The sequence below is a fragment of the Molothrus aeneus genome, chromosome 16 (genome assembly GCF_037042795.1).
Source record: "Molothrus aeneus isolate 106 chromosome 16, BPBGC_Maene_1.0, whole genome shotgun sequence".
In the NCBI taxonomy this organism is placed as follows: domain Eukaryota; kingdom Metazoa; phylum Chordata; class Aves; order Passeriformes; family Icteridae; genus Molothrus; species Molothrus aeneus.
This window is the reverse complement of record NC_089661.1, coordinates 9,227,033-9,254,814: the sequence shown is the minus strand read 5'-3', so window position 1 is coordinate 9,254,814 and position 27,782 is coordinate 9,227,033. Positions and strand designations below refer to the sequence as shown.

Here is a 27,782-nt window from a genome sequence, read left to right as displayed (position 1 = left end):
TGGTTTCTGAAGAATGCTATTCTTACTTTGTTCCACTTGCAAACACTCCATGTCTGTGACAGCAGCTATATCTAAACCCTCCAAAGGCTATAAAGCTAGAGCAGAGCCAAATTTCACCATTTTTCATCTTAGTGATTCTACAGTGCAGAGGCCCACATGGTACTTTTTTGTTAGGAAATTCAGCTATTTCACAGTGCCTTTGCTAGAGGATAATTTCACATTGTTCAAACTACACAGGTATAAGAAGTTCCACCTGTCTGAATAAAGCAATAAAAAGGCAACACTAAGACTTCCTTTTTTAACAATTTGAAAGGGCCTGTATCAAACAGATTATTCTGGCACAAAAAGGGAAAGAAATCATAGCAAAATGACAGTGTATCATTAGATGTTGTATCCCACCTCAAATCGCAGAGCCCAGGAATTTCCAGCCCATTCTCAGGACTAAACAAATGCTAAAGGCACACGGAGGCCCCTGTAGCACCCTGCAAATGAGCCTTCCTGTCCTTATATTTTATCCTCAATTACAGACACATGTGTAATCAAATGCAAATCAGAGAGCACATCAACCATTTTGTTTTCTGGAGGAAAACAGATTTTGTTGTTACACATCTAATCATTTCCTCCCAGTTAGTTACTTCTGACTGTTGAAAGGGAATGAAATTGGGAATGGAATAATACAAACAACAGAGATGATTTCTGGAAGCTTGCAATAGTAGGATTGAATTTAGGAGAAATTTATAAAGAAAAAAAATTATAAAGAAAAGAAAACCAGCAAATGCCCATAAGCAATGAGTAAAACTCTACTGAGAAAAGTGACAAAAAGAACAATTTTATTTACTAGCCAGAATGAACCCAGACAAAGTGAATGAGAGGACTAAGTGATGCAGGCAAGCAGTATTTGCTGGTCTAACATACAAAATCTTCCATCTCACTGTCCTTACCCAAGCAATATTCCCACTGACATCTGGAAACACTGAACCCAGGTAAGTTCTGGCAGGCTGAGCCTAAGATTTATTTTCACATTTTTAAAAAATACAGATTTTTATTTATTCATTGTGAATAGATTAAAAATACAGCATAAAGCAATATCATTGCAAAAGTCTTTAAAATATACAGTTTTTCCCTTCAAAAAAATGTCACAGAATAAGTTGTGAATATTTCTGTAAACAATTTCCATTTCCATATTATTGACAGTCCCATTTATTATATGGCTAAATCATCTGATACCTTAGGATAAAATGTAGTCTTCATCACCAAAAAGTAGTATTTGCAAACAAAGAATTAATTAATTTTGCACTGAGTTGTGTGAACATTTATATACCAGATCTACACAGAGCTGTCAGCAACTTTAGCAACTACTGAATTTAGCAAATTAAACTACCAAAAAGTGTCAATAATACACTCTACATCCTTTGCATGCACATTTTGGACACTTTCAACCTCCTCCCTACATGGTTAGTGGTGTTGTCACACATGCTTCCTTCTCAAGGAAAATCCCAAAGATTTGGCATCACCACCTTATGAAGGGAACAAATCCTTTTGTCTGATTTATAGTTCCCACACTGTATAGGTTCTGCCCAAAACAGAATATTCAACTGTTTACAGAGGTGAGGGGCTTCACCTTCCATTGACAGCTGATACCTTAATGCTATGAACTGAAATACCAAAAAATGCCACATCCCAGAGAGGCTTTAGGCATCTAAAGCAGAACTTTGGCTAGGCACTGAAAACATCCATCTGAATTGCAGTCCTTGGTTCTATTTCATCATGTTAGGTACCAAAAAAATATTAGGTCCAAAAATCTGGTCATTTTAGTACCTCACTACCTAAGACCAGCTGAGATCTAGAAATGAGACATTCCTCCATTAATGGGTGAAGAGCTTTGCTCTCACTCTCAAAACAAAAAGAAAACCAAAAAGGCCATGGGCACTGCTTTCCCACAACCTCTGCAATCTACAGCAAAAAGATGTTGCCCTGTGTTGCAAGGCTGCTCACAGCTCCAGCTGCCTGATGGTTACAGCACCAGCCAGAAGCACAACATCCAAGGGTAACTTTCCCCTCCCTCCTAGAAAGGATTCAAATTCTCTCTCAACCACCAGGAGTTCACCTCTTTCAGACAGTGGCAGTTGTTATTGACATCACCCTTGGATAATGTCTAAACAGCAATTCAAGATCCACTTGCCATAAAAAAAGAGAAAATGGGAGCATAATTTGATTCCAGTGACAGGCACTTGCACAGGAAAGAAGAACTGATTTCTGTTCCATGAACAGCTTCTGCATTTTACAAGAAACTAATATTCCTTGGCTCTGCATGAGAGAAATCCTGATCAATTCTGCATCATCTCATGGCCTGCTTAGCTTTACACCTGCCTGGCTGCAGTGGTGAGCATCACAGGTCATTCTGCACTTCACAGGGACTGCCCCTTGTGCACCTCAATTTACACCTCAGGACACTGCCAGGCCAAGGAGGCAGAAGCTTCCATCTCAAATCTCCTGCAAAAGAACTGTTAACCACAACCAAGGAACAGGAACAGCTTCTGTACTATCCACACAGATGGCACAGCAGCTTTGGAATAAAATACTGGATTTGAAGAAACTTATCTCTATGCAATGATAATTCAACCACCACCAGGTCTGTGTCCTCCCCTCACTGATTTGGATTAGGCAAAGAGGACACAAATTCAAGTGTTTTGGGGTAATACTGTTTTCCCTTTCTAACCAAAAACTCTTCTCTAAATAGTTTTTGCAGATAAAATACCATTTAAAAATATACTTAAACCATGTAAATTGTTTTCTCTACATAGAAATAGGTAAATCAACATCTCCTAACCTCTTCAAACATCCATCTGAAATGGTGGAAAACGTGTTCTCATTTTAAGTGAGATGATCTAGCTTCACTGAGATTTGAGATGCCACTGTAAAACTAACTTCAAATTACCCATATATTACAAATCTTGCTAATGTACATTATTGGACAAATACAAGATCAGTAGACTTTTATACAAATAAAATTATATATGGTGTAAAATGTGAAAATGAGAGAGGTAGCTGGATGCCTCACCTCATCAGGAAGATGAACAAATTTCTAATGCAATAGTGGTAATGAATAAAACATTCTACCCTGACTATCCTCACTACCAATCTGAATCATCTTCCCTACCCTTCCCCAAACTAAGGATTCCATCTGAAATTCATTTGAGAATAAGTGTCCAATAATGTCAGCAAATAGAATGGGACTACTTATTAGCATCAGTAGTGCATCTGTAAACTGAAAATTTACGTTCATGTGCAAATTTGGTGAGATACACCAAAAATGATCAAGAAATGCTGAGAATTTAGGAAAATGTTTTTCTGTATGTGGGGAGGAGAAGAAAAATGTAAACACACTGATCATTTGCTGTGTAAAAAACAGGACATGTAAAACCTAAACAATAAGGCCTCGTTTTCTTTTGTCAAAAAAACTAGGCCCCTCAGTTCTAACAGTAAAAAAGTATAAAAGGTTCAAGTGTGTGTGTATTACAGCTTTAAAACACAAACAGAAGTATGCTATGGCACCCTACATACTACTTACATTTAGATTTCTACCCTCAAAAAAAATTATAAAACTAAAATATGAAAAAAAAACCAACCTGGTAACATCACATAAAAATACATCTTTGTAGCTGCAAATGCAGCAAGTCTATAACAAATTTATACACAAGAACTGCTTAATTTCAGTGTCATTCTTCCATCATTGCCCAAGCCTCTTCTGCTTTCTGGTAGTACTGATTTGCCAGTCTGCCCTTCATGGCTTCCATGGCTGCTTCTGCTGCTTCTGTGTAAAGCTCACCTAGAGAGGAAACAGCATCAGTTATGTTGACAGAGTAAAGAAAGAATATGGCTTTAGCCTGAAGCAAATAAAGGACAAAGGGAGAAATGGAGGTCAGACTGCAGGGCTGGATGTGTATGGGTGTGTTTTAACAGTGTCAGAGTTACACCAGCTGGGAACCTGGCCTCTGCTCTTCAAATTATACAACTGGCTGCTGGTGGCTCCCCAATGGATCTGAAAGGACTGCAAACAGGACCAGCCTGGAGGAGCCCCCCAGGACTCCTACAGGTTACACAGCAACTAAGAGACTGTTGTGTAGGGCCTGGGAATCATGGGTGTAGCTCAAACTACAAGCAGCAACCTGCAGCTCAGGGGAGTGACCCAGAAGAGCAACCTCAGAGGGAGTGAAGGTTGCATGGCAGTGACTCAGTGTGCTCAAGATTGGACCTGGCACCGCCTTGTCTCTGCCAAGATCTCTTCTTCCACTGTTACATCCATCCTTGTTACACCCAGCACCATTAAATCTGAAGGTATTGACACTCTCTATGTTTTTTGACACCTGAAGCAAGAAATCTATTTTTGGGGTGCATGCTGGGGGAGAAGGGAAGGAAAAGCAAGACTACAGATAACAGAAACGAGGCCTCACCTGATCTCTGTGGATCCTTATCCAGGTTGAACCCTCCCATCATTAACATCTCTGCCTCCCTGGCCAGGAGCAGGTACCGGGGCTCATCCTGAGTGCCATCATATTCACCTCCCTCATCGTAGTCGGTCATGTTCAGCGCAGCGTTGTACCAGTGAAGTGCCTCCTTCCAATCCTGGGCCCTGAAGTCAAAAATAATTTCTGAGGATGGTTCCCTTAGGAAACAAATGTACTTTGCATTGGAGATTCAGCATCCCATTTTGTACTGGCTTTTCAGAGCGTTAATGCTCTCCAAGAAAGCAGATGTTCTCATGGAGACTCACTAACTGCACTACAACATTAGGTCGCCACAGCAAAATGAGGCTGGGGTCACTTTATGCAGGAATTACAGGAGAAAGTATCAGACTGAAGTGTTTTCCTGAACTCCAGAGTCTGAGCTTCATTATCAGTTGTATGGTTTTGGCATTTACATTTGTGAGAGCACCAACTTAGAAAAAAACCTCAAGTTGCAGAGTCTTGTTTCATAAATACTTTAAAATCAGTTATTTTACACACTGAGAATTCTTAGTGAAGTTCAATTAGAAGTTTAATGTTATTTGACAGTGGGAAATTTAAAGAGTATCACTATTGTGCAAAATGAAAACTCACATAAATAACAAAGACATGCTAAAATACAAATGCAGAAAAATCATTGCCCCAGCCTTGCCTCAGTGAAGTAACACCAAGTTAATCTACTCAACCATGCACAGTACCTGTCTGCACCAAGATTTACACCTGTATCATATGCTCTTGCTACCACAATCATGGAAGGCCGGTCTCCAGCTTCTGCTGCTCTCAGCAAGTAATTAAATCCTTTATTTCTGTTCTCCTTTGTATCCTAGTAAAGAAAACAAAACCTTTAAAATGCATGCTTCTGAAACCATCCCTTTACTATTAAATGCAGTTTCTCAAAGTCAGCAAGTATTTAGTATGTCTGAGAAATTGGCACAGCCACAAGAAACAAAGCAGCTGAACAGTAAAGGTGGCTTCAAAAGCTTCCCAAAGGCATGCAGGAATTTGCTGGCAAAACCAGAAAGAGGCAACATTTTTTTGCTGCTTTGTCCAAATCCTTAATTACAAAGTAATCTATTTTCTCTGAAGAGGCTACAGAACACCTAACTACAGTTTTCGTTCCATCTCCATTTCCTGCTATTCTTATGAGATTTTTACAATGGACCACAATTCTGCTTTTTGGCACCTTCCATACCTCGAGAATGACCTCAGACAGAATGTGATGTGGCAGCTGAGAGCACATGAGGCCCAACCCAACGATGGCTTCCAGCTCCCCACAGTCTGCAGCATGCTCCAGGTGGAACAGGGCTGACTCCCGATCCCATTCCTGGTCCTTCTCACAGAAGCGCCCGCCTTCATGGTAGCGAACCATGGCCAGGTGCACCTGCACACAATTGCACAGGAGAGACACAGCATGAGGGATCTGATGCTTCAAATCTGACACAGCACCAGGTAGGGATCTGATCCTTCAAAAGCCCTCTGTTCGTACTTTACCAGGTCTCAGAGCTAAGTCCTGGGGTAAGAGGAGGCTCAGGGGAAACCTTAGCACTCTCTACAATTATCTGAAAGGAGGCTCTAGCAAGATGGGGATCAGCAACTTCTCCCAAGCAGCTGGTGACAGGTTGAGAGGACATAGCCTCAACCTGTACCAGGGGAGGTTCAGGTTGGACAACAAGAAGATTTCTTCATGGGAAGGGCTGTTAAACATTGGAATGGACTGCCCAGGGAAGCGGTGGAATCCGAGTTCCAGAAGGTGTTCAAGAAACAACTGGACATGGCACTTAATGTTATGGTCTGGTTGACAAGGTGGTCATTGGTCAGAGGCTGGACTTGATGATATAAGAGGTCTTTTCCAACCTAAAATATTCTGTGAAAAACAGGTTTCTTCCCACATCAAAAGGTTTGAGAACACCTAAGGCTCCCTGGATATTCAGTAAGATTTACATCATGTTTTAGGAGGGGGCTTAAGGCCATACAAAACCCCTTAATTCACATTTCATTATCTGGAATGGCCTGGAGTAAGAGAGTCAGTCAGTCCATGCTCCCAGTTTTCAGGAGTTCGGCTTTGCCTGTGTGCAAGGTATGTGGGTCAGGCACAGCCACCCATCCCACTGCATCCTCCCTGTGTGACACCTCTGGAAATGCAGATTAACAACAGCAGGGCTCTTCCCAAAGGAGCCCAGAAGCTGCAAGGCCAAAAGCAAATGGAATTCATGGGTTCCTGAACTCAGATGTCCCTTATACAACATGGGTAGGTGACAGAAAGGTATAGAGGTGTTGTTTTCAACTGCACAAATAAATGCAAGCAGGGCAACACCTCTATATAAGTAATAAATACAAGATGTTCCTTGTTGGATAAAACAGTATCAGCAGACCCATCCTACCTTTCCAAGGACTGACTTCCCAATTTTCTTTTCAAGTTCTAGTGCATTGAGCCTCTGAATTTCTTGGGCAACACAGGATGGTCTGTGGATGTGGACTCTGGAAGAATTGTAAAGATTCCACTTCTCCACACTGACCTGAAATACAAAATACACAATTATTTATATTCAAAATTAAAATTCCCATTCATATAGATTACCATCAAGGAATCAAAGCCTCTATTAATATTGTTACCCAGTAGTAAATAGTGTATTTTAAAACACAGCTTTCAAAAGTCATGTTAGTAGCTGAATAATTGGTTATTACTCTTCATTAAAGAAATGGAGTAAGCCCCTCTATTTCTAATCCGAACATCATCACTTTGAAGAATCATTTCAACGTTCTGAATCAGAAGAAGTTACTTACACAATAAGCAACTGAATAGTCACACTGCAAGCACTGAAGTTACCCATGCACAAAAAAAAAAAAAGAAACCCATACTTTTCTGCCCAGAATTTCAGTTCCCAATACTTTAAATGCAGGTTGCATTCTAGAACTCTAGAAAAATGATATGTAACCATGCAGAAGACTACAGGCAGATACATGCACTGGCATTTCTCAGGAGGAGCAACATAAATGATGAAATTTTTGAACATAATGGGTCGGTGGGAAACAGTAGCTGAAAATAATCCTATCACAATTAATGTCTTTGCAGGTACACAGAGCAAATACAACAGGAAAGGCTGCTGGCACAGAACTTCAGTCTGTTAAAGCTGTTTCAGTTTTCTGAAACAGGAATATATAATAATTAAAAGGAAATTCTGAAAATCGTATCTAAATAAATTATTAATTCTTGTCAAAGCTGTTTTTTCTTTCCTTTCACAGTAGTTATTTGTTTTAGCTAATACCCAAGACCAATTAGCACAGAAGTTATACTTTCTAAAAGCATACAAGGTCTGTTCTTTCCTAACTCAGTTAGGTGACAGCAGCTCTCTTCTCTGTGTATCTGTTTCACATACTGTGTGTTTTTAAGAAATCATACAGGATATGATTTCAACTACAGAACAACTACATACAGGATAGAATTCCAAAAGTAAAGTGTAGAAAGGAAATATAATTTAGCTGGGTAGAAAATAAATTCACAGAACTGTAATTTTTTTTTGAAAGTGAGAAACCCACACATAATCACTAATTTATGACAGAGGTGACAATTTGTTTCACAGTACTTCTTTCACAAGAAAACAAAGACAAAATATAAAAGGAAATAACAGAGTGGTAAGTTGATATTAATAAATATTTTCTGTAGCTGAAAAGGAAGGGAAACCAACATCTGGTTTAGTGATATGGTTAGGTGGCAGATGAGTGGAACAAAGGACAAGCAGAGCAGCAAACTCAGTCTGTGAACATTTCTGCTTTATTTACCCTTGCAGAGCTTCCCAAACTGTCTTCATCAGACTCCTGCCTCCGGTTGTTGTTTGAATGGCCCTACGTTGATGTAGAGATTTGCATCATTCATTTTGCAGCAACTGACGTGTGCCAGATATGCCTCTAGACTATTCCTACCTTCCAGAATTAATAGTGACAGTGAATTAATGAAGACCAAAACTGTTTCCACTGGATCCATTTCTTTCAGTGATATCACAATGTATTAAGACTCATACCAAAATGATAAAGAACTTGGCACACGTGGGCTTTAATCCCATAAGCTGGAGATGCCATGACAAATACCTTGCCAAAGGAGGTGACAAGGTATCTCTAGAAGCAGTATTCTCTTTCCTGTCTTCTAATTAAATATCTTAAGATCTCCAGGTCAAAAAACATTTATTTAAAAATTTTAGAGGAGTAAGCAAGTAACCCCTAGGAATTCTAAAGTTCCATATTATTACCTGACAACAACATTAAGTTCTGTAATATTTCAAGCCATACAAAGTAGAGAAGGTAAATTGGTCTGAAAGTAGATCATATTCATGGATTCCACATGACAAGAAGATGGTTACACATCCCAAATGCAATATGTAATACTTTAAAAACCCACATAACAACATCTAATCAAATACGATATTTGAAATTAAGCTACTCATTACAAATCATCTTTTTCCTGTAAGAGTGTCATTCCCAATATGAATAAGTAATTTTGCAATGTGGAGGAATTTCTTTGTTTCCTCTGTTTTCAAAGTCTAGATCAGGATCAGATCTAGATAAGAAAGGATAAAAAAGAAGATTCTTCTACAAAAGCAGTTTAAGTATGAACAGACAGGTTCTTACCCTATGATCCAGATCTTCTGTCTCACTTCTCTTTTCACTGGGATATCCACTGTCTCCACCATTTTCAAAATCCTACAGAAGTCAAGTACAGAACAGCATTAGCATTACACACTTGGTAAGGACCTCAGCTAGACATTTCTCACAGGGCAAACAGTTTGCTCTTTAAATGAAAAATACTGGATGGTTGTACTGGATGAAAATACTCCTTCTACCTCTGTCAGAAGGAGCAGGACTTAATGATAAATAAAGTGATCTAAGATTGTCTTCTCCCTTACATACATTAAAACAAATCAAGGACTTTCATATTTTATCAAATCAAGAATCCACTAAATATAGTTTTCAGCTTCAGTGATAAACCAGTAACTGACAGCCCCTGGCACTAAGGCCCAGCACTGGAAAATGCCCATTGCAAACTTCCTGCACCTCCTCAGGCAAGGTTCTCTAACATCCCTGGTACCAGTATTTGCAGAGACCTAAGCCACAGGGATTCTTTAGCTTTAATACCACAGCAGCTGGGACAAGCACCCAAGACACAATATGCAGGCAGGGGAACAGGCACATGCTTTAAGTATCCATTAAAATACAGCAGATGCAAATAAATTTCTGGTGGCAAAATAATAAATACTAAAATATTAAGATAAAATATTCTTCCTGTACTAGAAACAGCAAGTGCACAGAGGTAATATGATCTGCAACAAGAGAAATAGGCAGAGTACCTTTATGTGCTTCTACTGAACAAAACCTTTGGGGAGTTTTATAAAGATACATTTTATTAGGCAACTGCAGCCTCATTTTCTGTTGGAAAGACACTCACCCTTTTGTTGTCAAGCTGATCGAAGTTATCTACTTCACTGAACACAGGCCAATCTAGGAGACAAAAAATACTTGCTGTTATTATAAGGATAACATGCTTGAGGAAAAAGCTCTAGATATCATAATTTTATTGCTGTTTTTTTCACAGAAGCATCTGTGCATTAATTATCTACATAGAAGTATGTTCAGTTTCACTTCTGCTTAAAGAGGAGCACTACAAACTGTTCTGGACTAAATCAATGCTGTTGAGCTTAAAAACAAAGTAAGACAAAACCAAAACAAGACAAGTCCAATGTTCAGGAACCCCCCAGAGGTGATGTATGAGAGGCTCACTCACTAAGCACGTCCACCTTGTGGCTGTGAGGGGTTGCAGAGGAGGGAGAGCAGGGCAGGGAGTCAAATGCCACATCACTCATGCTCTCATCCCCGGAGGTTTCCGACAGGCGGAAGAGCAGGGGGGGGCGGCTCCCGGACACCGTCCGCACCCGGCTGCTGCCGCACTTCTCCTCCGTGCCACGGAGAATTGTTTGAGCAGACTCCTTGGGAAATCAACGAGAAAGTCCTGTCAATAATCCTTCTGTGGACTCTAAGCATGCTCTACAAGCCAGTGTGAATGTTTATTAGCAGTCCTCTATAAATATACACGGGTATCCAGAAGCATTTGCTTTGAAAAGTTCTACACTGCAGCAAAATATCAAAGCCTGACATTTTTACTTATTTAGGACTGAGTTTCATTCCAAGTGTTACATCAAGTCCCACTGCCATCAAAATACACTGAAACTGAGATCAGTTTGCAACAAGCATCAAATCAGGTTTGTGAGATCCAAAATTTATAAATTATTTCAGCATTCTAAGATCTACTTGGTCCCAAATATACACTGATTTCAAGGTTCCCTGTTAATTAAACTTTTTCATCAAACACTTACAAGCAATTTTTTATTATAATCCAAGGCATCTTTCTCTTTGGATGAAAGATCAAATGGTGCAAGCCCCATGCTTTTGCAGATGTTGTTGCAGAAATGAGAATGAAAGAACAAGGCCATACCTCGAACACCTAAAGCATAAAAAAAAAGTTAAGAAAGGGTTTACTCTAATATTATATTACAATTTACTTATTAAAAGCTGGAAGTCTCAAAGCTTTTCCTAAAAAGCCAAGAGAGAGAAAATGCTTTGTAGCACACAGCCTAACCCACTTCCATTTCAACACCTGTAAGAGCTTTTTACTCTCTCTCCATGAGAGAGTGAAAGTACTGAGAAAAATCGTGGAAAGCTATGTATGAACAAGATACAACAAAAGACTGAGAAGTGTGTCTAAATTTGATCCTGCTTACAAAACTTGCAGTGTCCTATGAACAACTTCATATGTAGACACTTGGAACTTCAAAAATACATGGTGCTTATTTGTCTGCATTCAGCTGTATCCACTCCTGCCATGTGGCAAGGAAACGAAAGGCCATGATTATTGTTCTCACAATGTAAAAACTACTTAATTACATTACTTGTTTAGGAGTAGGCCAGGAGACATGGGCCACAATCAGCTCTCATTTTAAGATTGCCCTTTTATGACAGCTGACCTGTACAGGATTCCTCACAACAGGACTTCCCCAGCTGTTTGCAAGGGAAACAGGAATGTGTCAGCTCACCCAGTGCAGTGGCTACTGGGAAGAGCTAGGAAGAAAAGAGAAGCACCCTTTAGTGAAACAGAATGATTGATTTTTACCTAGGTTGCCATCTCCAAAATCTGTACCACTCTCTGTATGGATCTGAGGGTCTGTGTAAAGATCTCCAACTCCCTGGATATCAACAACAATGAGCTGGTGTCCTGAGCGCTCAAAGGTGAAGTGACTGAAGGCCTGGAAAAAACCACAGAAGATGTCTGAGAACACTCTCCCTTCATCTACTGGAAACAGCAACACAAATTTCCCTGTTAAAAATGGGAAGAGAAGTCTGATAACCCTATCAGTGAAATATAACTGGTATAAATATCATGATGAAAGCAGCAAGAGACCAAAAGCATGTAGTGTCCTGTCTCTCCAACCTGCTCCAACTTGCAGAGAGGATAAAAAAGGCAAAGTGAAAAGCAGCAGTGGGCACAGGCAGGGGAAAGGAGATTCCTTAATTCCTCATTTTTGTACTAGAGATTGTTTTCCACTACAGTCTTCACCTTAGGTAGTGGGGAGCTGGCTGGCAGAGAGAAAAACAGTGGGCTCTGCTCTGAAGCCAGTGCAGAATAACTTCTGTATAAACATTCAGGCTGTGCCTGTGAACCTGCAAGCTCTGCATCTCTGGGACACTGCTTCCTTCTGCCAACAACCATTAGCTCTGCCACAGTTTGGAGAAAGAGCCCATAAATAAATGTGAGCATCCAGACAAATTCTTCTTCCCCTTTGAGTGATTCCCCTGTGCAACTGCTCTGTGCCTACATTTGTGTATCAGATAATGAAATGCACATTGGTGCTCTTGAAAAAACATGTTTCAAGAATCAGGTACAAAAAGCCCTTCTCTTTAGAATAAAGTTGAGATATTAGGAATCTTCTGGGAAGGTCTCCAAAAAAGTGTTGCCAGGCCTGGGGGAGGTGACTGGTGGTGATAGACAAACATTTTAACTGCAGCAAATACCAGGGAACATTTTGTTCCCAATCCGTGAAAGCACAGCACTGATTCAGTGCACAAGTGACAGCCCAGAACACAAATTCTCTGCTTACATTAAGCCTCATGACAAATACCTTAAAAATAGTGGAAAAAATGTAAAGAACAAAACTCCCAAGGCCCAGTAAAATACCTCTTTTTTATGCTCACCACTTTACATTTTTCAATAATATTTTATATTTATTTTACAAGATTCAAGAATCGCTTGAAATCTGTCCTTGTATTTCTATATGCAATCTCAGATTCAGCTATTCAGAGGCTGCAGTTAGAAAAACTGACACTTTTATATGGAAATGAACTAGATTTATTTACATGAGTTGGATACCAGCCACCTCTTGTGTATTACGTGAGGAACCAAAAGACAATTCACTACATAGTACATGAGAGATCTCTTCACTGCCTCAATCTGAAGAAAGTTTGAAACATTTTGATGCCTGCAGTTATAATTAGAGTCAAAGGGCTTAAGGTTTCCAAAGAGTATTAACCCTGTTCAACTCAACTGTAATCAACTGAAATCCAATAAAGAAGCACTCAGCGCCTGAAAGAGCAGGCCCCAAGTAAGGGGCAGACAAACTGCAAATAGAGAAATTCATCTGGCATTGTACTGCAGAGCCTGCAGTTTCCTTTCTTGGCAGTAATGCAAGACCTCTGGAGAGAGCCCAGAAATTCTCTGCAGCAGTTTCCATGCAAAGCATTAAACAAAGCCTCACTTGTGGAGTCAGACGAATGTTATCGTCTCGCACAAATCCAGAATTTGAGTTGTATTTGATGTATTTGCCCTCAATGTAATGTTCCAGATGAAAAAGAGGCTTTCCAGGCCTGTTCTTCATTTCAATAATACAGGTCTGCACTATATCCACCTGGGGAGGGAAAGAAGATAAACAGTGACTAACAGCATACTGTCCTCAGATCAAAGTGTGTGTGAATCCTCCAGCTGGGAAAACTTTCCCAATGCAAGAAACTGAACAATTGCAAAGATCCTTCTGTTTAACAAGGGGGTGGGGGAAGAGTCATGTGCTTCACAAGTTATTGGAGGAATTCCATAAATTAAAAGCAGTCACTTCAAAACAGCTCACTTCTGCAACAAACCCCTCTGAAAAAATTCTTAACAAGTGCTGGCTTTCTATTTTATCTTGTGGGTACCTTAAGAGTACTCTGCAAAGAGTTTGCACCCAGAGAGTAAAACATACAGTCACTACTGCACAACTCAAAGAAATGCATTTTCAGAGAAGGGCTGAGGGTATCTACTGTTCAGGTATCTCTGTATCCTGCCTCACCTTCTCCCTCTGTCTCACACACATTCCCAAAGCAGAAATCATCACAACTCTCACTCCATTTATATATTTTCTCCAACATGGCATTTAAAACTTCTAGATTTGTAGATTTCTCTCTGTGTGCTTCACTGTAGACCTCACCTTGCTGTTAGGAGCCAGGTAGTCATTAACTAACCCTCAGAGGGGAGGCAAAGCAAATATCCCCCATATCAAAATCACTAATTTTGGCCATTAAAATTGCTAAGGCTTCCAGCAGGTTTCCAGCTCTTTTCAAAAATCATTGCTAGTTACATGTTTGGGCAGGTGTAGAAGATTTAAGCATCCACCCTCCTGGAGCACTAACAGCTAAGTGCTTGCTGAGACTGCTGCTGGCAAAAAATTCTGTGACATCTCTGGTTATCACAAAAGCAGCTGGGCACACATCAAAGAGAGCAATACAAGCATCATTTTATTTTGGTTTTCAGTCAACAGCTAAGGACAGTCAGACATTCACAAACACACAGCCCCTAGTCTTGGAAATATAAAGCAATTTCTGTATTTACTCCATTCAAAATCAGCTATCATTTAACAGAAAACATAGAAGGGCAAAAGAATCTATCCAAGCATTTAAATGTGATGGAATGTGAACAAATAATTCCCTCTAAATTATGTCTGAAAACCAACCCAACAGAAGAACAATACTGCATTTTTGCTTAGCAAGATCTTTGAATGCACCTGTTTCGGTGGCTTGTGCCGGTTGTACTCTTCTCCCCAGAGTTTGGCTTCCATCTGCAGTCGGACATCCTCAAAATAAACATCCCTGCTCACACTCTCTATGTATTGCTTGGCAACATAATTATAGGCACCTTTCCAGTTCTGAGTGTGTAAGAAGTTGGACAGCTTTTTTCTGAAAGATAAATCAATCGTTGGTGAAAGGAAACCCAAGGATTTTAATTCAATCTTTCCTATTTCCTTGCCTGCATGGACAGAGCCAGGCTCCAAGATGAGCATTACCCTCAGGCATTTACCAGGTATTTCACCTGAAATGTGAAGCACAGGAAAGGGACAAGGGAAAATGAAACATCCCATGGAATGGCTGGGATGTGCCAAACTGTTTGGTTTAGCTGCAGCTACTTGTGCTCTGAACTTTCTCCTTTTCTCAATTCCTTTCCCTTCCTGTTCCTCTCAAACCTGGAGTATGAAGGGCTGGTGCCTTGTCAATAACCTGTTCTAATGTCAACAATTATTTTCTGCAGAAATTAACAGGGAGTGGCCTTTCAAACATGAACTGAGAAACCTCTCCTGGGATAAAAGCAATCTGCTGCTTCTCCACACACAGCAGTGACTGCTCAGTAACCCACATACTCCCAAAAGGAAAACTGCACCTGACAGTTGTCATGATGCAGCTTTTCCCTTTTGTTGATGTGCAAATCTTTAACCCACAGATCCCTCCAAAGCAGGGGGGCTGAGGCAGGGGGTGTGGTAGTGTGTAGCACAGGAAAACTTTGATAAGAAAGGATCTGCTGGCTGCCAACAAATGCATTAGGCAGGTGCTTTAATTAGTAGCAGCCCTCAAACACTCAACCCTTCCCCCTCGCTCTTCTTCCTCTCCCTGCCAAGAACTTGGTGCAGAGGTCTTGGTACAGGGGACACTCTACAGGCAAAGCAAATTCATGCTGCCTGTCCTCCTGTAGGGATGGGCACACAGTCACAGCAACAGAGGCCTTGGAAAGAATGAACAAGGAAAGGAGGTAGGAATTTCAGCCAGATCCCAAATCTTGCCAGTTCTTCAAGGAACACACTCCTCTGCATAAAACAAGCCAGCTCATGTTTTTCTAAAGTCAATATTCTCACGGTGGTTCATTGGGCCATGGGCAGTTGTCTAAAAACTTGCAGAGTTACAAAAATCTAGGAGAGAGCTCCAGATGGGAAATATCCCTGTACCACTGACACATATGGGAAACCCAACAGTAGAAAGCTGACATTCAAGTTATGCTTTTTTAGTACCAGAGGTTAAGGCAAAACTGCTAACAAATTTCTATTTACGGCATTACTCAAAATATTGTGTAATGGGGACTTTGGTAAGTAACAACAACTAAAAGCAATGTCAGCAGCTGAGATTTGTTATTTCCTAGGCTTCATCCACCACTGTATCCAGCTGTCTTTGCAGGAACAGAACCACCTGCATGAACTGATACTGAAGTGCCAATGCCAAACTGGAGCAGTATGGGGTTACTTTTCTTCCTTTTTGCTCAAGTTCAAAACATTGTATTTCCATCTTTCAGGAGTGTCTTTCTAGAGCTGAAACCACACATGAAGTGCAGTTTCTCTGGATTCCACATGTGGGAAGAAGGGGGAATGATTTTAAACACACACTCCCTGACATTTTCCAGGAAACATTTATTTCCAGAGCTTGAAAGGGGTGGGGTAATCTCTTAGCACACACCAATTTATAGCTGGATGCTGATCCCCACAATAACATTTGATAACACTCTCCAAGGAAGGAAAAGTTCCTCCTCAGTCTTCCCCCACACTTTATCTTTCTGGGAAGCACAGCTGTTAGTGTTCAAGTTCTGCCTTACTCAGAACATTATTCTGGTATATCTGATGCAAAGCAAACTCTAGGAGGATAACCTTCTTCACCAGTGGAGGCTTTTCCAGTTGAGACTGCACCAACCAGATATTCTTTCTCTTTTCTGTGCCTAGCTACAGGCCTCAAGTTGGTCTCCAGGCTGCACACACCTATGAGCTCATATCAAATTTTAAGATATTTTAGCACACAAGGGACACAGAAATTAAGTGGCTGTTACTATACTTTCATGAATATTTTGCCTCCCAGGGATGGTTGAAGTACAACACTCAGAGGACATTCTCCTTTCTGAACCCCACTCCCTGCAGGTGGAGTCACACAAACAGGGATAAACCTCTCAGCAAAGCCTTTTAGAAAGGAGTCGAGCTTTACACAATTTCCAATATATCTGAGTGAAATTCCAGTCACCACAGAAAAAAATACTGCAAGGAGGCCCACAGAGATGAAGTGGGCAGATACTCACGTTCTGAAACACTCTCGCATTGCTCCACGGCCGAAAGGCTGGAGAAAAGAAGAAAACAAAAACCCAGCATTGCCATTTCCACGAAGTTCATTTCTAACCAGTAAGAGACACAACCATGACTTCCCCTTTATACCATGCAGAAAGCAGTTTTCAAACAGGGTCTATAGAAATTTCCTCAAGGAAAAGTGAAAATCCACTGGTAGTGTGGGTATCTGGGGAAAAGGCATTTGGATGAACTCCCCCTCCCCATATCCCATGGAGAAGAAATGGTATGTCTTTTAAATAAACTATTTAAATTCTCTCCCTAGCTGGGGGTCAGCTCTGTGTGACTGCCTACAGAAGCTTCACAGACTTCATGCTCTCTGCACTTAGGCTTCAGTATAGGATGTGCCAAAGAGAGCATCATCTCCCCAGATGCCAGATAGCCAGCAGCACAGAGCAAGGACACCCCAACACACAACCAACCCCAGGACTTAACTGGGAAAGGACAGTGCCCTCACATACAGAAAATCCAGTTAGTTTTCATTCTAACAACAGAAATTATTTGAAAGCACACAAAATAGGAGGACTACTGCCAGGCAGGGAAATTATGCCAGAAGGAAATGGGAGGGGTGACATGGAAGGGAAATCACTGGGAATGGAACAAATGTCTCATGTTGCTGACAGGGAAGGTCTGACTCCATTTTCTACTCTATTCTGGAGAGAAGGATACAAAGCAAAAGAGGTTGGTGAAAAGAATTACACCGAGACTTCAGAATTTCTATAAGGAAAACATCTTGCTGCCACTATTCAGGAACAGAAAGAAAATGACACACTTGCTGTTAGCAAACATGAAGGACAGTGTGATCTTACTTGAGAAGCCATCTTGATAAGGACTTCATCTTCAACCCAGTCCCCAGTAACAGCATTGTACCTGCAAAATCAGGAGATGCATCTCAGAAGAATGCAAAGGGAACCCAAATCCTCCCATTTCCAGCACCTATCCTTCCTTATCTGTACCTGACCCTAGAAAGTGCTGCTGCCACTCCCACACAAAAGCTTCCAGTCTTCCCACTACACTCTGGCCCTCCTCATTTTGGGCAGGCAAGGAGAAACACATTTAGCTCTTTGAAGAGACACTGAACCCTCCTGTCAATGAGCAGACTCTGAAGCAGAATCTGAACTTCTGTAACACTACAGATCAGGCTTCATCTGCTTTGAAGTTAAACCTCCTCTGTGATGCCTGGGCAGCACACTGGGGGCAGGAAGGGCCTCACCAAGCTCTGCACACTGGACAGGTTGTCTGTCCCAAACCTGTCCTTGCATAAGCCTGGTTCTGGCTGGATATTTGCCTTGGGGCTGTGAAGAATGTGAGCAGCACCAGCTGTGAGACACAGTGGGGCCAGGAACTGCCCAACACTGCACTGAGGGAGGAGCGAGTCCCTGCACAACCCTGTGATAATACAAAGAGTACAACTGTGGCTTCTCCCCACCCCCTGAACTCCCAACACAGTGAAAGCCAAACTGGGAACCACAGCAGCTGAGTCATCAACACATGATTGTTTCCAGCCTGGTTCCCCCAACCTGCACAGAGGAATTCATGCATGCAGACTCCCTGTATTCTCACTTATACATTATGTACCACCCCAGTTTGCAGCAAATAAAGAGGTAAAAACAAGAGTATCAGAGGCATCTCTTTTTAACAGGATATTGAGTAGCCCAAAACTAAAATTATCACTTATTTGTATTTTAAAAAATATGCAAACTATTTCAGGACTGTGTGGCTGACCATGGACAGATGTAGGCTATGGGAAGAGCAGCACTGCATGACTGGTATGGGGTTGGAAGGGAGGCCTCCCCAAACACTGATGCTAAGTGGTGATTAACTGGCCTCTAACCCCTAACCCTTCCTCCCAGAAACCCGTGTCTGTAGAGGAAATATTTTGGCAAAGCTCATGTTAAAGCACTGAAACCAGTTTCAGGGCCAAACTCCCTTTTAGCACGTAGACCACACTGAGCTATTCTGGGCTTTATAAGGATTTAAATTCCTGCCACATGCAACAATACTGCATGGAGCAGCAGAATTGAAACTGCTATTTTTAGGAAAGTTGTGGAGGGTTATGTTGCTTTCTTCCCCAAACTATTTAAACTAACTATGCTTCCTCTTGGGACTAATCACCTTATTAGATTACATTTATGGCATTCACAAATCAACCAGAAAATACTTTTCAGCCTTGTTTCCTCTCTACACAGTGGAAGTCCTAGATACTGCTTAGGTGGAAGAGAAAGTGTGACAATGGTTTGCTGAAATGTTTATTTTTGATGATGTGCAGTATTTACATATTCCTGGTTGAGGAATATGTAAAGATTGAGTTAAGACCCACTCACTTTGGGCACCATGAAATTTCTTCAGCCAGATATTTACAAACTCAGCCCTTGCACAAACCAGCAGTCCTACTGAGTATCAGCATGCAAGGCAGAAGAGCCACAGACCTGTAACGAGTGGCATGCTCTGTCTCAACGTCCTCCAGATGAAATTCTGCCCAGGGATCAGGCATGTGCTTGGCTTTCTCAATAGCATGCTTCCAGGTTTCCTGAAGAAGTTATAGATTGGCACTTTATTTATAATCAGCAGCAGCTCACAAAACCAGCACTTTCTAGAGCCCATCAGGATCCCAATGCTATGGAGATGTGCAATTACCCAAGCCCCCAAAGCACTGCTCAGAGCAGGGACCAAGTAGTACCAAAGACAACTCTGACATTTTAATAATTTCAATTATAATGAAACCCAGCTCAGATATATAAAGCATAGATTTCAGTTCAACTTGCACCCTTTGAAGTTACTGAGAACAGAACCTGGCACAGTATATACCAGATACAATTTACAAAACCTGTGGTAATTTGCAGATATCTCTAACATGCTCTGCAAATAGCAGTAAGGCACACCCAGATGATATTAATCCACCTTTTCTGTTTTGATTTTTAGCTTTTCATATGTAGCAGCATATGCTGGTTTTGCATGCATAAGAGTAAGTACAAAAAAGTCCATTGAAAATAAAACCAATATGGATAAAGTAAGAAGTTCTGTGAACCCCAGGGTCCCAGACTGTGCTCAGTATGAGAAAGAAGAAATTAGAATGTTGTAAAAATTGATTATTATAACGATTCCAGACAAGTAGCTATTTCAATGTTCACCAAGTCAAGAGTAAAATATCAAAGCAGTTTTCTGGAGTACAAACAGTCTCTCTCTACCAGTCAATTTGGATGCTTTACTCTTAACATTTTGTTCTCCCTCTCTTACATTGTGTATTTCCAAGAAAACTGGAGATATGATCCTGTGATGTGCCAAATGCCTTCTGCAAAGTGAGCAGGAGAAAAAGCACTCTGCACCCTGCCAATAAAGAAGTATTGAGCTCTGAGATATTATTACTGCCTCTCTGACTGAACTCCAAGTTTGCAAAAACAGTAACTTTTAAAATGTTGTGATTATTTTTTATCTTCAGGAATTAAAATCAGTCCTTTTTTATACAAAAAATACACTTAAAATTTGTGTCAGCAATGGCATCAAGGAAGTTTTTGAAGCAGCTAAGCTTTAAATGTTCGTTTTTATTTGGAATTTCAGATTTAACCATGCATACCTTGCAAACAATTTAAATACTCCCCTGACAATAATGACACAAAATGAAAACAATACTACATTAAAGAAAATGACTTTAAAGGACTTGTTGAGAAAGATTTTCTACATGTTTCCTAAGAAAATGAAGTTGCCTCAGGTCATGCAATGACAGCTCATATGGACCTGAGAATTTGCATACTTAAATACCTATGAGAGAAATAAGGAGAGACAGCAACAAGAACTTCTTGGTTGATCAGCTGTATCAAATCGTCCTTGGGTAGATTCCCTCTCCAAAAGGTGATTTGTGCTCATGTTAGATGATAATTTAAATAAGTTAATTACTTGTGCTTGATCATTTGAGGTGCTTTGTACAAAAGCCATATCCTAATTGTCAAACAAACACTAGTTGGATTTCATGGAAATGGTGCTAACAGTGCAATTTTTCTCCTGCTGGAGGCATATGGCTGCCACACAGTGAAATTTCAGGGTAGAGAACACAGGATGGGTATTATTCCATTTAACAGGTACCTCTTCTAGTTTGGACTTGATGACTCTTATGGGCTGAGGCAATCATTCCTCCCAAACAATAAAATAATGAATAAAAAAAAGTCCATAAAAGGAAAAAAAAAACAACAAAACCAAACAAAAAAAATCATAATGCATCCATTAGATATGGTGTTGACATTTTCTTTTGAACCTACCCGACCATGGTCAACCACAGAGCCATGCTTAGAACGATGTTGTGTGTCATTCTAAAGGATCCATGAGAGACATGAAAGTAGGAAAATACATGTGATAAGACAAATGATTGACAAAGAGTACTGGTTCTCTTTGTTAGTAAAAAAAAAGAAACAAAAAACTTCCAGTTAAAAGCCACTCTTCAATTTATATTCCCAATTTAAGTTCCTTCTTAGAACATCTGTGAAGAAACCTATTGAGGTAAGTTGGTAATTTTTTAAATTAGAAAGTTATTTATTAAAAGGGTATTGCCTATTAACTAGTTAATGAAACATTGCTGAGTCTGGTTTAAAGCAGAGAGCTAAGTTCTCTATCTGGCTCTGCCTTTCATTATCAATGGCCCACACTGCCTTGCTTCAGCCTTGAGGTCAGACAGGCAGACTCTGCTAGGCCAGGCTGTGGGGTTAGGATGCCATCAGCCCTGCCTGTCTGCTTCACTGTGCTGGAAATCACCAGCCCTGCAGCTGAAACAGGAGATGGAGAGTGGCTGGCTCCACATCTCAACACAAAGCAATTTATCTGTGATAGAACCTACCATTCCAAACTAGACATTGTAGAGACCAAAACATGGGTACAAACATTCTGCAGAAGCAAAATGACAGCTTAGGAAGGAGGAAATAATTGCAATTTCTGAAGTCCTTATCAGTTTTATCTCAGAGCACATGACTCAGAAATTGCACTGCAGACCCAGAGGCAAGTGTTTAGTACATGTTAAAATGTGCACACAAATGAACACTAAGCTCTCTACCAAGTCTTAACTTGCTTAGTTTAGCATACACCAACATCTGTCCCATTTCTATACTAAGCTTTTGCTCCTCACCTTCCTTAGGCCTATGTACCTTTTAATGTTTCTATTAACTAGCTTTGGCAAAAATGTTCCTGCAGACAAGCCAGCTTCACTTTCAATGTGTTACTCACTATGTTACCTGACTGAAATAAACCCCAGTATTTTTTCACAATTGAAGCATGCATTAGGCATAACCAAGATTTTAGAGTATCTATTAAATAAATGTTAATATCTATAATAAGAAATGTGTTCATAAAACACATTAAATGTAGGAAAATCTAAGAGACATGATGCCAGTTTAGCATGTAAACACAAACAACAGAACACAAACTGTTTATTTAGATATGTAAGTTACAGAGTGGGTGTCACTTGAGGCTCCATTGCCTGGCCTGACCTGTGTGAAGGGAGCTGAGTGAAAAAGGACACACTGCCAAGGAAGCACCAGCTATAGCCCCTCTGACCTCCCTGCAATGCTGTAGCTGCTGTTCATCCCAAAAAGGTCAGATACAGCTTGGGCACACTGTCAGGAGCTACTGGCAGTGTGATGCCTCATGCCCCAGCATGACAGTCAACGTGTCAAAAGCTCCCTAAGAAGGAGCTATAACATAAAAACTTATCCTTATAATTTTATAATTTACAATTTTATTTGTCCAGCTAAAAATATCACAAATTAGCAAAATTCATAATAAATTATCTTCTGACAGGCCCCAATTTTTGTTACACCAATTGTATTTTCTTTTGAATCTCCCAGTCAACATACTGCATTGTAAATGGTTTGATCCTAATGGCAGTGAATTTTCTCCTGGACTGAGTGGAGGAAGATCCCCCCACTGAACTGAAAGGGACAGTAAGCAATTCCATGGCAGTGTCAGACTATTGGCTTAATGGAATTAACTGCAGGTCTGGAAAAAACAGATGAGTATCTTAATTGAAAAGTGTTAGTTACAAGAGATGAAGCAGTTAGAAAATGTCTCATGCCAACTAAGTAATGAAGACTGGAGCCAATACTCACCTTAAAGCTAAAGCTTCTGGGAGAAGAGCTTGAACTGTACTGCTCAGCTTTTGCTAAGCTGCTGTAATAATTGTCTACTTTGGTATTGGCAGACTTGTTAGAAACTGGATCATCAGTTATTGGACAGATAAAATAATTGTCTTCATCATCACTATCAGCATCAAGATAATTCCCAGAGTCCACTGCAGTTGGTCTGGCATGATCAATCCCTTCCATACGGAAAATCAGGTCCTCGTCTGCCATGTTTGCAGGAGGCTGGTTTAACTCCTGCCAGGACTGGAACACCCACTACTCCAATGCACATGCAAACAGGGGGAGAAGCTGGGTGAGAGGAGAAAAGGAAAAGGTTGTTATTAAAAAAACAAATAATGTTTGACACTGCATGACACAGCATGACACTGACAGAAAAGAAATATATTTGCATCTGGCTCTGTAAAAGTAATCCTCAAGTACCTACGTGTAGTTTTGAACACCTCTGCTAGAGCTGGTGAGAAGCAGCATTCTGGTTTTAAACTGCTACAGGACAGAGAAGAGGAGCTTGGTAATCTCCTCCTCCAAATGTCTTTATTCTTCCTTATATGAAATGCTGAGTTTCACAATACTGGTTTTAGAAACTTGAGAGAGTTTTACCTCAACTACCACAGACAAATTTTCAAATCTTTTCAGGACAAGTCTTCTCAAGCATATTCTGTACAAATTATCAGTCAAATGAATTAGAGAGTATTGTAAGAACAACACAGAAAAATTTTCCACAATACACAAGACTTAAGATGGCTTTTAGCTTACATACAGCCAATGGGCCACAGGTTGCTGAAAGTGTGGCACACTGCAGAAAAATGAGGTGGAGGAACGACTAAAGCCCTTGGAAGAGGTGGAAGTTTACACAGATACTCTGGAAATACTGGCATGTACAAAATAGAGGATTAGTGAGAATACTCAAAATTTGGCCCTGATGCTGGCTGAGCAACGGGATTTAATTTAAAACAGACACTTCTAAGTGTCACATTGTTTAGTTCTTCACCCACCCAGCAAAATCCCACAGCTAGTTGAATAAAACAACCACACACAAAGGTATTCAGTTTTGCTTTACAGTTATTCCTCAGCCCTTTGCATTTTCAGTTTTCTTTCTGCACAAAACAGGAAGATGAATGCACTGCTACAGAAGCATTCATAGCTGCTGACCTCACTCCCCAGTTACTGAGAAAGTGGTCACCACAGAAACAGTGCCTTAACACGAGGCAGCTTTCACCAGCAGCATTATCCTGCTGGTTACTGCTCTTCTGACGGGGACAGCATTCCCACACTTCAGGCAGCAACACAGCAACTCCAGCACTCCACGAGGCAGCAGCTGCTCTGGAACACCCCTGCTGGAGGAGGTCTCAGCCAGCTCAGCTCAGCTCACCTCACTCTGCACTGCAGCAGCTCTGGAGGGCCCACCCGCTCCTCCAGCAAAGACCACGGGGAGCTGTCACTTCTGGGAAGGGGCAGTAGCACACACCTGGCAGGGGAAGGTGTCACTGCACACACACACCTGGCAGGGGGGAAGGTGTCACTGCACACACACACCTGGCAGGGGAAGGTGTCACTGCATACACATCTGGAAGGTGTCACTGCACACACACACCTGGCAGGGGAAGGTGTCACTGCATACACATCTGGAAGGTGTCACTGCACACACACCTGGCAGGGGAAGGTGTCACTGCACACACACACCTGGCAGGGGGGAAGGTGTCACTGCACACACACACCTGGCAGGGGGGAAGGTGTCACTGCACACACAGCTGGAAGGTGTCACTGCACACACACACCTGGCAGGGGAAGGTGTCACTGCACACACACCTGGCAGGGGGGAAGGTGTCACTGCACACACACCTGGAAGGTGTCACTGCACACACACCTGGAAAAATGAAGGTGTCCTCAGCTGCCACTGCCGTTTTTACTGTGATCATCTCACCAGCGTGCACTGAGTGCTGGAGAACCCCCACAGCCTGTCACAAGCAGCCAGCAGCTGTCACACAATGCCCCAAGGACGTGACTAATGCAGGACATGCCAGAGCACTGGACAGCCCCATTACCCCCCCGTGCTGTCCTGCACTCCCTTCTGCTCCTGCTGTCACACACATCAGCCGATCCATGGGGCTCAGGACAGTTTGAGAAGCAGCAGCAATGAGGGTTTGTGCGGCAGTGACAGCAAACATTTTGTTTCTGTGACTTGTGTGAATGAAATATCACCACACAAATCAATTTCTATTTAAAGCTAATGGTGTTTATGAAAGTCTCTTGGTTTTTCTTGGAACCATAGTTCTTGTAAAGTACTTGTGATGTTTACTTTGGGAGTGTATGTACCAATAATCATACTCACATAAAATGCTATTTAGAACAGAATTCAATAACCACATTTTGAACTATACAAACACTGCTCTAAACCTCACAGTTTGCTTGACAAAAAGCTTTATAAAAAGCCTGAGCTTCATCCCAAGAGTTATATTCTGTGCTTCTGCATTATAGCACAGAAGTTGTACTTTATAGGAATTTCTGTTACTACTGCTGATGTGTTTTGATCATTTAATCTTTAATATCCATTACAGAAGTGTTCTAAGGCTAAGCAACAAGGAGAGTGAGACTGCACTAAACCAAGCCTGCCAGCCTGCATTATCACACACAACCTATAATTTTAACTACCCACTCCAACCCACTTTGAAAATTTATTCTGTTTTTTATCAACCTTGTACTATATGATTCAAAATGCAGATAATTTAAAATACAGTTCTTAATCTGCTCTACTCTGTATTTATTTTTGTTTTTCCAATGCCTGTTTCAAGTATTTTTCCTTCTCTTGCCTTTCTAACCAAGCACCACACGGCCAGGAGGGGCAGGTGAGTGGCAAGGACAACATGCAAATATGGGAACACAGATAAACAGCAGGGAAAATTCACATCACAGGGCTGTTAAAGCATGGCTTGTTTCTTGTGGGTGTCTGTTGCTACAAAGCACTGCTGGGTTTAGTGAGACTCTTGGCCAAGGTTCTACAGTGGCTTCAGCATCTAAACCTGCCTTAATTCATCCCAAAGAGCTGAGTGATAGAAATACTACTGTCAGCAAAAGGGGACAACTGGAGCATCTCCATTTCCTTCTAATTCACTGTTTCAGCTCAGACACAGCCCCCTGCAACTCCTTAACACAGGACAGGCAGGAACTGCTCTGTAACAGAAGTCCCAGCTTTTCTTGTGGAGAAGCCTTAAAGCAAACATGACCCGGCTCTCCCTGGTATAATACTAAATCCCTTTTGGTTTAATACCATATCAGTTAAAGCCATTTAACAGGATACCTTTAGGAGAAACAAACTGGTTTTTTCTTAAAAGAGAGAAGTCACCTTTCAGATTAACATTCTTTTAAAGTCCAGATTCAAAATTTAACCTAAGCAACTATATAGACTATGCACCTTAAAAAGTATTATCACCTTTATGAGATACAGACCCAAAGCTACATAAACTTGTCCAGAACAACCCCACTAGCTATGTTAATGTCTGTAGCATATTGCAGAACTATGTCCTTTCCAAATACCCAACTGACCCCTGCAAAGTAAATGTCTGTTCTCATCTGCACCACACACTGCAAGAAAACAGGTTTAGTGAGTCCAGGTAAGGGCTGTGATAAAAAAACAAGATAAAAAAAATCCAGATAGACAGCGAGTTGAGGTGTATCTTTGAAAACCTTGTCTTACCAAAGACAGATTTCTAATGAGAAGCCTTTAACACAGGTCCCTTCCAGCATATCACTACTGCAAACACCATGGCACAAATCCCATTCAGTTTGCCTGCAAGCATAGCTGGGATAATTATTTTATTAGTCTGAGCGTTAGAGAGCAACAATGCAAAATTCATGAAGCAAAGGGGTGAGTTCAACTGCACCAGCTCAGAATACGAAGCATTTGAGACAAAACCCTGCGCAAGGAAGCACAGCACGGCTTCAAACACACCAATGGCTTTCAGAGCTGCAGGCGGTGAGTGAGGCACAAGAACAGCCCTTCCCAGTGAAATCCACCCTGCTGCCAAACAGCAAATAAACACTACGGTAAGAGCATCCAAAACACGGGGGTTGAAAAGGACACAAAAGGAACTTCCAAGACAACTTTAAAATATCCTTCCATTGCCATTAATAGATCTGTCATTTCAACTGGCTTTAAATACTCTGCACAATTAGCTATCGCTGACTTTTTGTAGGCATTTGCTCAGTTCCCCACGTTGTTAATTAACTCCATGCTTTATGCGCATTGAGGTATTTGAAGAATTCTCCGAACACGAACCGTCCTGGAGCCGTCCCAAGCTGTCAGGGCGGACTCAGCCCCGCACACAGCAGCTGTTCCACGGTCACAGACAGCACCCGGCACTTTTCAACAGCCTAAGCACCAAATTATGCGCACTGTCGTGGAAACATAAATGGACGAAACGCCAACCTTCAGGTGTGAGCGCAGCACTGCTACCTAATGCCACAAATAAGGTTATTTTTGGGCCCGTGCAGAAGCTTGCCCGCCGGCCTTTCGCAGGCTCTGACCACCCCAGTGATCGTCATTTTCCGCAATTAAAAACGCCCTTCCCGCCGCGGGCGGCGCTGAGGCAGCTCCCCACCGCCGCCGGGCCAGGCCCCGCACCGCGACGGCACCTACCGGCTTAGGAGAGCCCGGATCCGCCGTGCAGCCCGGTACGGAGCGATCCCACAAGACCCGCACCGCGCTCCAGCTGCCGCCCTGCCAC

The 27,782-nt window shown here is 41.4% G+C and overlaps 1 protein-coding gene across 1 annotated transcript; it reads right to left on the bottom strand.

Moving 5' to 3' along the window:
* Positions 1-809: 809 nt before the first annotated feature.
* On the bottom strand, positions 810-27,782 carry EEF2K (eukaryotic elongation factor 2 kinase). Its single transcript, XM_066561035.1, has 19 exons — positions 27,695-27,782; positions 23,029-23,349; positions 21,193-21,243; positions 19,369-19,469; positions 17,749-17,809; positions 16,897-16,934; positions 14,579-14,750; positions 13,301-13,450; positions 11,662-11,794; positions 10,868-10,995; positions 10,279-10,480; positions 9,943-9,995; positions 9,129-9,200; positions 8,286-8,348; positions 6,887-7,021; positions 5,698-5,886; positions 5,204-5,328; positions 4,455-4,633; positions 810-3,829 (listed from the first exon to the last, which is right to left on the bottom strand). The coding sequence occupies exons 2-19, from the start codon at positions 23,269-23,271 to the stop codon at positions 3,720-3,722; spliced, it is 2,205 nt and encodes a 734-aa protein (XP_066417132.1). The 5' UTR covers positions 23,272-23,349; positions 27,695-27,782; the 3' UTR covers positions 810-3,719.

Coding starts and splice junctions, on each gene's coding strand:
- EEF2K (XM_066561035.1), bottom strand. CDS start 23,271: ATGGCAGACGAGGACCTGATTTTCCGTATGGAAGGGATTGATCATGCC. Junction 9,996..10,278: donor CCACAAGGTGGACGTGCTTA/GTGAGTGAGCCT, acceptor TTTGTCTCCTAG/ATTGGCCTGTGTTCAGTGAA. Junction 7,022..8,285: donor GTTTGGGAAGCTCTGCAAGG/GTAAATAAAGCA, acceptor TTTGTATTTCAG/GTCAGTGTGGAGAAGTGGAA.